This window comes from Pleurodeles waltl, chromosome 10 (assembly GCF_031143425.1).
Source record: "Pleurodeles waltl isolate 20211129_DDA chromosome 10, aPleWal1.hap1.20221129, whole genome shotgun sequence".
Lineage (NCBI taxonomy): Eukaryota > Metazoa > Chordata > Amphibia > Caudata > Salamandridae > Pleurodeles > Pleurodeles waltl.
This window is the reverse complement of record NC_090449.1, coordinates 463,940,816-463,952,733: the sequence shown is the minus strand read 5'-3', so window position 1 is coordinate 463,952,733 and position 11,918 is coordinate 463,940,816. Positions and strand designations below refer to the sequence as shown.

The 11,918-nt window shown below is 45.3% G+C and overlaps 1 protein-coding gene across 1 annotated transcript in view; it reads left to right on the top strand.

Moving 5' to 3' along the window:
* Positions 1-5,890: 5,890 nt before the first annotated feature.
* LOC138262433 (clathrin coat assembly protein AP180-like) overlaps positions 5,891-11,918 on the top strand; it is a 105,665-nt gene continuing 99,637 nt past the window's right edge. Inside the window, exon 1 of the mRNA XM_069212331.1 lies at positions 5,891-6,105. Coding sequence (XP_069068432.1) covers positions 5,924-6,105 — 182 coding nt within the window. The 5' untranslated portion in view covers positions 5,891-5,923. The remainder of the gene's footprint in view (positions 6,106-11,918) is intronic.

Here is an 11,918-nt window from a genome sequence, read left to right as displayed (position 1 = left end):
CACACAGCTCCTCGCAGGTGTTGGCTCCATGTTTAGCTGTGCTCACCAGTGTCCTGGAGATCGGAGTTGCATGGCTCCAGCCACACGTGGTAAGTCGTTTCTCTCTTTTTTAGTCTCCTTGCTCTGGCGGGGCTATGATGACGTCTTTTCTGTCCTTGGACATCCTTGGGCATGAATCTCCCCACGTCTTGGTCATAGCACCACTTGGGCGTCACGGGCAATGGCCCGAACCTCTGGCCTCAGCGCTTCAAGTGACCCCTCCTGGCATACGGGGTCACTCCAATGAACATCCCTTATTGGGTCTTGCTGGCCTCAGGATGCCTCTCCCGCAGGCCATCCTGGGATATGGCGTCACTGCAAATATTCTACACACAAACTACGGCCTGATCAATGCGGCCTGGACAGTTCCCAGGCACACGGTGTAACTGACAGAACAGGGCACGATCTGTTTCTACCAGAACTTCCCAGAGGGGTTAAACCACTTCTACCTACAGGATCTATGAGGTGCTGCTACCTGTCCCAAAGGGTTAGGCCAACAGCTGCCACATGGTTTGGGACTTGACTCAGTTCCTCATAATCGGTGGTGCTGCCGCCCAAAACTGAGCAGTCTTTTTTTTTTTTTGTGTGAGAGTCTCATCACAGCAGCACTTGACCTTGGTGCACGGTGGACCCTTCTGGCTTACAGGGTTACCAGGCTCACCATGCTGCACCCAAGCAATGGTCTTGTCAGTGTAGCACTAGACCTCAATGCATGGTGGAACCACCTGGCATACATGGATGTCAAACTCACAATACTCCACATGGGTGACAGCCCGATCGGTGCAGCACTTATCCTTGGTGCACTATGGCACTTCCTGGCATATGGGGTTGCCATACTCGCAAAACTGCACATGGGAAGATGCCCGGATTAGTACGGCACTGCTCTTTACACCTTGCTCAGGAGGCTCTCATGCCTGGGCTTCAATCTGTATCTTGCTCCCTCCAACACGCTCCTCTCCCTCACGGGCACACTGGTCTTGGTGAGCAGGCAGGTACTGGTGCTCCAGACTCCAGGGCAGGTGGTCTTGGTTTCCCTGAGTGACGTTGCGTCTTGGTTGAGAAAGATCCTGATGTCATCTGTGGCGGTGATCAGTGCAGTGTCATTGCTGTGGTTGACTGGGAATCCAGGTTGTGAGGTCTAGAGAAGATGGCTTTGTTCTAGGTGTTTGTGGAGCTGTTGATTGAAGGCTTACTCGAGTACTTTGACAGGAGAGGGGAGCAGGGATATCTGTGTATAATTTTTGAGGTCACAGGAGTCGGCAGAGTGTTTCCTTACAAGGAGTCTGACCTCTGCATGCTTCCATCTGTCCTGGGAGGTTGCCAATGAAATGAAGATGTTGAGGATACTGGTTAGTTCTGTGCTTATGGTTTTGATTCCGAGGTTGAAGAGACGTGGGGGCAGGGGTTCAGTGGCTGTCCCTGAGTCATGATGGTTGCAGTAGACTGCGTGGTAATTGGAGACCAGGTGGTTATCCTGGTGCTGGTGATATCCGATTGTGGGAGGTGGTCAAGATTGGAAGTGGTCAGTTAGTGAGGGGGGGTCAGATTTTTGTAGATAGTGGTGATTGTGCTGTGGAAGTAGTTTGAGAGGGTGTTGCAGAGTTCCTGAGATGGGTGGGTGGTGGTTTCTGTGGCTGTCGAGTTGGAGAATTCCTTGATGGTTTTGAAGAGTTCTTTACTGTGGTTGGCTTTGGTATCAATGCAGGTGGTGATAGCTGCTTTCTTGGCTGCCTTGATGTGACAGTGGTAGTTGTAGAGGGCTGCCTTGTGCGCTGCTCTGTCGGAGGGGTCTTTGGTTATGCGCCTTGGATTTTTGGGTCATTGGCAGTTGCTTTTGGCCACTGAGCTCTTGTGTGTACCATCTTGCTTGCTTGGAGGTGTTGATTTTAGCTGGTTTCAGTTGGACCACTCTGTCAGCTCATTTGGTGATCCAGGTGGTGAAGTCCTGAATTACCAGGTTGAGGTCTGCAGTGGGCTCGGGTTGTGAGTTGCCTAGAGTCTGGGTTCATAGGGCATCACTTGCCTTGCCCCAGCTTCAGTGGGGGTGCTTGGAGATGGTCTGGGCACTGGAGATGGTGAAATGGACAATGTCATGGCCAGTCCAGGTGAGTTAAATGATGTGGGTGATTTTGTTTCCCTTGCTGGACGTGAAGATGGCGCCCATTGTGTGCCCTGCTTTGTGCGTGGGTTTGGTAACCAGCTGGGCAAGGTCTATGTTGCTGAGGTTCTCCAGAAGGGAGGTGGAGGTGGATTTGGGGTCGTTGAGGTGGAAATGGAGATTGTCGAGCAGGAGGAAGTAAAGGGAGTCTGGTGAGGTGGTAAAGAGGTTAATGATGGCATCTCAGAAGGCAGGGCGTGGTCACAGGGGTCTGTACATTAGGGTGCCTCATATTGTGGTGCTGGCAACGGTCTGAAGTTAGAAGTTGAGGTGTTCCATGAAGGCCTTATCGTTGTCGTCGGTGATGGTGCATTGGATGGATTCCATGAATATGATGGCGATGCCACCGCCATGCTTGTTAATGCGATCTCTGTATATCATCTTGTAGCCAGCAGGTGTGGCGGGTGGGATGTTGGGGTTTGAGGAAGTGGGTAGGTCATGTTTCGGGGAGGAAAGCAATGTCCAGGTCGTAGATGGTGATGGTGTACCAGATTTTCTTGGCTTGCTTGCATAGGGAGCAGGTGTTGAGCAGGATGCACTGGAGATGTTTTGGGCTGGTCGTAGTCCTCTTTGAGGGTGCAGTGCGGGCATCAGTGTAGGTCAGTGGGTCCCATTTGCAGGTAAAGTGGCAGTGCTGTCAGCTGAAAGGTCCTTTAGGCGATCATGGGGAGGCCGTGAAGCAGCTGTTGTTGTGGGGTCCAATGTTCAGGACCTGAAGCTCCTTGGTGGTGTAGCAGAGGAATCACAAGGGATTCTTGGGCTGTCCAGGTAGGGACAGGCACAGATGGACTTGCTTTGATGCACAAGTGGTGCGGCCGAACTGCGGCCTACATTTTATTTCCTGGGGTGTGGGAGGGGCTTGGGTGGGAAGACATGCTGAAGAGAATGTGGTTAGAAGGCAGGAAGGCTGTGGAGCGGCTGGGGGGGTTGTGACCGGCCCAAGGCTGTGCTGGAAAGATGAAGAAAATAGATGAATACAAATAAAGGTTTGATATAATAATAATAATAATAATAATAATAATAATAATAATAACAAAAGCAATAATAATAATAGAACATCTGGAGCGCATAGCTTCCTCCAAACTAGGTGTCCCACAGTTAAACTTCAGGCTCCTATATGCCAAACACTCACTACCTCAGAAAATCAGTACTGTCTAAAGAAGTAAGTCTTCAATCTCTTTCTGAAAAGGAGTTCTGAAGGGGCCTGTTGAACAGACACAGGCAACAAGTTCCAGAGTTTTGAAACGCTGCATATACAGAGGGCCACTGTATGACAGAACTTTATAACATTAGCATAATTCCTTAAATGAGATCCTCCTATTCACCGGGAGCCATTATTACTTGGCAAGTGAGGATCCCAGGGAGACACGATTTCAAAGATTAACCAGTAAGTGAGCTGCTGCATTCTGCACTCATTGAAAGACGCATCATGCAAGACTGTGATTCCCTTAGATACAGCAAGTTGCAGTAGTACAGCCTCGAAATAATTAAGGCCTGGATCACAGTTTTCCTTGCAGTTTCTGGGAGCACATCAGGATCTTTTTCAAGGTTTTAAGGACTCCAAAGCATTTCCAAACCAAAGCTGTGATTTGGCTGTCAAGGGACAGTTTCTGATCAAACTATATGCCCAGGTTTTTCAACTTGGGTTGAGGAACAGTTAACAGGCAAAGGGTTTGGGACCATCAAGAGGTCACCCAAATGTTGGGTTGTTTGCCCATGATCAGGATCTCTGCCTTCCCTGCGTTCAGTTTTAGAGAATTGTGCTCCATCCACCCAGCAACCTCCTACAAGTATCATCCGCATAGGTGATTACTGTAAACACATTGTGTTACATAATCTGGGGCAGGGAAAGCATGTATAGTTTAAATAAAGTAGCACACATGGAGGAACCATGAGGAACTCCTTGCTGTAGATTGAACACCCTCAAATAGAATGGTTTTTGACACACCTGTAATGTGCGTCCCTGAAGAAAGGATGCTACCCAGCATAAGACTGTGTGACCAACACCGCATCTCCATAGGCACTCAATAAGCGAATTGTGTGATATGGTGTTGAATGCCGCCCTGAGATCAAGAGAGTGACTGTCTCATGCAACCAGAATTTGATGAATGGATTCTGAGGCTAACAGCAGGGCTGCCTCTGTGCTGTGGGATGGGCAGGCAGATTCTCAAACCTCTACTGGGAGTCATAAATCCTTGCCACTTTGTCCAAACAACTCTGAGTGAGGGTGTTACGGCCCTCCTCTGAAGGTATGGTAGATGCTGACATTCTGGACAAAGAAGTGAGCGATTTACAGTGGCAAACACTTCTTGTGAAGACTTCTGTGCTGATTGAATTTTATTGGAATAATAGTGTTGACAAACCTGCTTAATATGTTGCTGATATTGCTTGAGTGCCACCATATAGTTTTACTGTCTGGATCATATGCCCACTTCCATAAGCTTTCCAGCCAATTAATAATCTTTTTCAACCTAATGAGTTCTTCATTAAACCATTCAGCAGAAAAGACCATTGAGATACAGGGGAAATTTGATCTAACGCACCAACAATCCAGTTTCTAGAAAGAGATTATCTTCCACACACCCATCTAAACTAAGTCTGCTATCCATTAAAGCTTGAGTGCAACTGGAAGTTGTCACTTTCGCTGACTGGTTATCTTGCGCAGGCTGGGCCTGGGGATGAAACCCAGTAGGTGTTGAATAGAAGACCGAAAATGGAATAGCCGGATGATCTGATCATATGAGTGGAATTGTGCATTGTGAATTGTGCCTAATGGCACTATGATATTGAAATTAACCATTATTGCCATCAGACTCCATCACATACATCCGTAGATCATTCCAATAATTTGTTGTGGTCATACTACATTTTTACACACTAGCTATCTTTGATGTTTTTGGTAGTTATATATCATTATCTAGTATGAGAAATAAAGTACACCCAAACAAGTATGTAGTGCAGATATTGCAAGCCTATTGGTAAAATGTGTGTGTTGCTAGTCGGAAGAGGTTGCAGCCTAGCCTTGCAGTTAGAGAAGAGCAGTATATTGATATTCTATCACTGTGCCCACAAAATGACTGGCTAATCTAGATGTCAAAAGCAAAAAAGATCATTAACAGCATTTAATATTAATTAAGAAGCTTTGAGAAATAGTTGATGACCCTTTACTGCTATCGAACAATGTTCTCTGCTCATTCTGTTTTAAGTGTTTGTAACCAGTGCTGTGGTTTTCTATGACTTCAAATAAAACTTAAATATATTTTCAAGACCAATATATGCATATTTTCGCACCCTATTTAATTTGTTCTTTGCAATCATATAGTGACCTTCATTATTTTATGATATCCCTTGATTAAATTGTGTTCTAGGCTTTCTCGTGGCAGTTTTAGCCCTAAGGCTCAGTGTGACCATCTTAGTACTTTGCCTGAATTTACTGTCACTCCTTTGAATGCTCTTCTGCCATCTTCCATGTTTTTATAGTTTTATAGTTTCGAAGGAAAAGCATCAAAACATTTTTTTTCCAAAAAAGAAGAAATGTTTGTCTTGCTAATTGAGCATCAGCATGCATTGAGACTGTGGGATTGGTAGAACGTAAACAAGATCATTTATCAGTTATTGACTGGTGGTGGCTTGTAGTACTTTCAGCACATTCCTTCCCTTCCAGTGTGATTTTAATTTTGGCTATATTTATTTTTAGTGCTTTGGCTTTTTTGCTTTCATTTTTACATGTTTGTGCTTGATGCTAGTTTAGTTTGGGGTTTAAAATGCTACATATTGTTGACTTTCTTCAAAGCACTAATGGTACAACACTGTACATTTAATCCCTCACACAGAGAGGAGGAGTCGGGACAAACAGAAATGAATGCAGCAGCAGAGCCTCAGGACTTCAGCAGAACCAACTTTTTAGGGTTCGACTGAGGCACTGTGTGTTCTATGTGAGTCCTTTGATCCATAATGTAATTTGACATTAAAACTATGGCTGGATAGTATTTAATGTCTGCTTCACGTTTAAACTATCCCTTTAGTTTAGTTGTGTTTGCTTTGGATTGTCTTAGTTGAGTGCCAGCACTTCTTTTCACTGTTTGTTGCTTCCCAAGCTAAAATCCTCTGGTGTTTCCTGTTTGTTTTCACAACGTAATAAGTCATATGATGTATGTTCAGCTTTCCTGTTTCAAGACTTTGTAGCGATTGGTACCACAAAGGTATGTTTCACTTAAAACTCAGATGTGCAATCAAACTAGGACGATAATTTCCAAAATGTGTAAAAAGCATGTTCTTTCTCTCGGGGAGATAATCATGTAAATATGCAGCCTATATACTGTTCCTCTTCCCCATTCATACATCATCATGAGGTGAGTCTACACTGTGGCGAGTGATACTCTGCTGCCTACGGGGCCAACAAAACCATTTATGGGTGCCTTTAAAGGACTAATTACATAAAATACTCATGAGACAACTACCAAAGCAGCCCTACAGAATGTGATGACGTTTAGGTATTAGTTAGGCAGAATGTAGCTATCAACAGTGCAGCAGGTGCAGTGGCACAGGGGACCAGGAGTGTTATGGGCCCACTAGACTAAAATTAAGGTTGGCTTTCACTACTAAACAATGAGATGGAGGGCATTTCATTTTCTTCATTGGTGCCCATGGCAATTTGGCTATGTCATTGGCAACAGTAGGCACTGTACAGCTAAGGTAGACCAAGCACCAGGCCAGCAAGGAGCACAGGGTAGCCCTCCACCAGAACCCACAACAAAATGGCAAATTGGGATGCTAATGTGTCGAACCAGAAAGGGTGGAATGTCTAGGGGAAGCCCTCTTAGGGCAGTCCATAACCAGTTACCAATGTTGGGCACACAACCTGATCCAGGACAACCCAAGGCCAGCCAGTCTACCTAGAAGCATGAGCAAATCCCCTCAAAAGGACAAATGGGCCTCACGCACCTTGGTGAATGTCCAGTTCCAACATAAAATGTCACCAGCCCACATAACATAAGCAAAAGAAGGTAAGGTCAACTTACTGAGAGAAGCAATCCCTTTGGAAGAGTCAGACAACTGTGGAAACATCACAACCTCCCCATCTACAGCAGCCAACACAAAACTAAGGTGAAGGGCAAGAAGATTTACTGAAGAAAACAGGCTAGTAGCTAAAATCCCAGAGTCCAATAGGGATCACGAAAAACACAGACAGGTGACCAAGTAAGCACAAGGACACCCAAATAAAACTTCCCTTTCCCAGCAGCCCAAACTAAAGGAGCAAGACATAGCACCTCTAAAACCCAAAGCTCAAAAATGGAGTCAAATGGGATAGAACCAAAGCAAGAAGGCTGAACCAGCATGTCGTAGCAGCAAATAGTTGGGAATCAACCCTGAGTGGAAAGAACAGGGATGCAGCTTAGAAGTCCAACAAAAATTGAGTGAAAACCTCAATAAAAAGTCAACTCCTGCACTAGTGTGCACCATTACACATTCCTAGCCACAGCAGACACCAATGTCCACCCAAGAAAAAGGAGACAGAAAGGCATTAAACTTCATGAGCATAAATATGGCGTGTGTCTAAGCAAAATAGACCTTGAGCCGAATAGGGAGCAAACAGAAAACATCCAACAAGCACCTGGTCACCCAGCAATACCAATAGAGTAGTTAAGGACAAGCCTAATAGACAAAATGGACAGAAACAACAACATGGCAATCGGCACACAAAGCCCAAGCCCATTAGGAAGTGAAGGTGTCTTGCCTGCACCCAGTCAAGGAGTGCAACCATAATCCCAGTCCCAATTCCAGCCAGGTGCCAGCAAACGGTAGACTAAGGGCCCCATTATGAGTTTGGCGGGCAGAAAACTCCGTCCGCTAAACTCCCAATGGGGTGGCTGCTACCTGTGCATCAACCTCCCTGCCAGAGCTATTATGGGTTTCCTGCTAGGTCGGCAGGCGAAACCTAAGTTTCCACCCACCAACCTAGTGGGAAGACGCTACACATAGTCTCTGGCTCGTAATCGAGCCGGCGTCAATGCTGTCACCTTCAGGGTGCACCAGCACTCTCACAATGTTCACGGTCTGCATAGCAGACCGTGAACATTGCAACAGTGCTGGTTAGGAAGGCCCCTGCACCCATTCTCACCAGCCTTTTCATGGCTGTGCTACTGCTGGTGGAGCAGGGGGTCATAATCCCCAGGGCAGCGCTGCCCTGGCAGATTAGGACCACCACCATCCTCCAGACCTCCGGGATCCAAGATCCTGGCATAGCTGATGGGTCCCTGGCAGTTTCGACTGCCAGGCTTGTAATGTGGCAGTCTGTAGACCGCTACACTCCTAATAAAGCCCTAAGTAGCACAACCCAACTCTCACCAAGCTCAGCACTGAGACAAGGAGACGTGGTCCAGGAAGACAAATAAGACATCTCACCATCCCAAAGGTAACTCAAAGCTCAAGGAAAAAAGCCTGACCTCCACGAAAATTGTGGGGGCGCATGGGGGTTACCTTTCCTGCATCCTCTAGCACCACAGAGTAGGCACACCTTGGGGACCAAGACCAGCATGAAATAAGGGAAAAGTAAGGCAAACATTTGAACTATTACTACACAATCCCTTCAAGCCCAGCAGAGAGGCAGTGATGCATCAAAACTAAACAAGATGCCACGAAACATGGAGACATGATACTACCCCACAAGCCATCAGGGAGCACAGGTGATGGCCAAAGCCTACTCTCAACAAGAAATAAAGAACAGCAGTCACCTGACCTGTAGCAAAGGTGCTCTAGAGCCACACTTAGAGCAGTGACACTTCAGTTCCAAGCCCAGTAAAGAGTATCCAGGAGAGAGGGCCTACAACCAGCCTCCCATCTCAGGAGCTATCCATATCTAACATGAAAGGTCCACAGCATTGTCAAGGATAACTAACCTAAACACTAGCTGCAGACCCAATAGGGATCTAGAGAAGGCCCAGCTAAAAAGCCCATCAGGAAAGCTGGGCCACACTCTGGTCAAAACAAGAGGCACCAGCATTCTGAAATGAGCCAACGTCCCTCAAGTCCAAAGACCAGCATGGCGCAGCACAAGTTGCGTCCACAATGCAGCCTGGACTCCATGTGTCATTTTAAGGAACATTATTGCTTAAAGATACATTTTGTAGTAATTATTTTTTAATTGCTTTTATTAACGTCTGATACATAGCTTCACTTTAATTCATCTTTTTTTCCCCTCATGGATTAAGGTGATTGTCCCCCTTCATCTCCCCCTTACAGGGAGGCAACTCCATACTCGTCCCCTTTTTCATACTTCTTTTTCGTAATCTAACAGTTTCCCATAATCTTATTTTATATACCTATTTGTTTTGCATACTTCTGCCATCCTGATGTTTGGTCAACTTTTATTACCCTCCCATTACCTCCAATCCGCCAGCCCCAAAGCATTTGGCCAATATCTATCTGCGAAGGAGCATCCATCACCTCACACAGAGAATGTTTGCCCCAAGCCCTGCAGATGGCACACTGGTAAAGGCCCAACCTGAGGTGACAACCCACGTAAACTGACGGAAGTCCCACTTTGACATCAAGGAAAATAATCATAGCCCAATCCTGTTGTGAGCTGGAGCAGCCCATGTGAGACTCCTGTACCAGATCAAATCGGCCCCAGTCAAACCCAGTAGAATGAGGTGTGTGTGCAGCAAAACACGTTGCTGGCAGAACCAGGACCATAAGCCCAGCAGTGGCCCAGGAAGCTAGCAAATGCAGCAACACAGTGAACAACAAAAACAAACTGCAATCAACAAGGAAAAAAGGCACAAACAAGCCCCAAAACTTAAGCAGGAGGCTATAGACAAGAAGCAGCTGGTGACTGCCTCCTACCAAAGACTGACAAAAGGGAAATATTTTGGTAAGACGTTGTAGTGCTTCTGTACTTATCTCGTTTTCAGCACTTACATAACATATCAAGAATTCACTTCTGAGTTCAAAGAAGACTTTTATTGTTGTTAATTCTTCCCCAACCGCAATTTCGTAAGAGACAAATTATTAGATTTCAAGCACACGTTCAATGAAAACACAGTTGCAATGTACACAGCAGGTTATATTTATAAGATATTGAATGCAAAGCAAAACAAATACTTCACCGTGTGAGAAACTATTTACAGCTTCATCTTTCTAGGGTCTGCAAGCTGATGACCCCTGTCAGCTGCGAGAAAGAGATTTATCTACCCACACGGGATACTGGCAACTGGCGCCTAGTTCCAGTACAAAGTCAGGCAGATTCGAATCTAATTCTCTGAAGCCTGTGACATCCGTTACAAAGGTGTGCCCCCTCCTCTCAGACTCGGGAAAACTACGCAAGCCTTTGGAGACTGGCCAAATCTCCTAGACTGCTCCTCTTCCCAAGCTCAAGCAGAGAGAAAAACACCCAATGTACCCTCTCTTATCAGGTCTAGTCTACTGTGAGAAGAAAACAGCTTGGTTCATCTTGTGCAAAAACACAGCTTGGAAAAATACAGCTTGGATTCTTAACTGCAATGTCTAACTCCACGTTAAAGGCAATATGCAGCTAACCTAAATATCAAATGCAATGTCTAATGTCATGTCAAAGCCAATAGGCAGCTGAGCTGAATATAAAATGCAATGTATAATATCATGTCAAAGCCAATAGGCAGCTGAGCTGAATACAAAATGCAATGTATAATATCACGTCAAAGCCAATAGGCAGCTGAGCTGAATACAAAATGTAATATATAATATCATGTCAAAGCCAATAGGCAGCTAAGCTGGATACAAAATGCAATGTCTAATATCATGTCAAAGCCAATAGGCAGCTAGACTGAATACAGCATGTCAAAGCCAATAGGCAGAATACAGAATGTAATGGCTAATGCAATGTCAAAGCCCATAGGCGGCTAAACTGAATACAGAAAGTAATGGCTAATGTCATGTCAAAGCCAATAGGCGGCTCAACTGAACAAAACATACAATGTGCTACTGGTGAACATTGAGCAACTAATATGCGCAGTGATGAAACACAAAGTCATTGGTCAAACTCCATTAATGGCGTAACATTCCATCCTTTGACCAATGAATTTTTGTTTCACATATCTCTTGTTTCAAACAAAAAAAAAAAAAAACATTAGCACAAAAAAATATTATCAGCAAGTCAGATTTGAATGATCAAAACAATCCCTGTAAAGCAATGAAAGTGAATTAACACATTGATCTCATAACCTTTCACATCAGATACGTCTACACAGAAAAGAGTGAATGAGAGTATAGTGTCTCTAATTCAACAGTGTTAGCAATTTCATGTGGCATGAGTTCTACTCATGTAAAGGTGCACGGTCCACCTGAAAGGTATGCTGGAAGATAAGTGAAAGTCAGAGTTCCATACGAGAAGGAAAAAAACACAGCTTAGTTCCAGTGGAAGAATGCAATCAAACAAGTTGAACTTGAACTGAAGGCGCCATTTGCGCAAAATGGATCCATGGTGCTGGCACTTTACTCAGCCAGGTTCAGGTTGGGGGTTCGGTCCCTTCCCCGACCCCACACGCACACACCCGAAGGGGGACCACACAGCACACTCAGGGACAGTGGCGAAACGTGGTAGGATCTGCAAAAGAAACAAGTATGACTTTTCTTGCAAATAACATTTGTCATTTAAAATGTACCCTTCCTCTTCCTTTCCCTGTTTTATAATCAGCAGGACGTTTTTGGGGCCCTTTGTTATAATTTCTGCAGATTCTGGAGG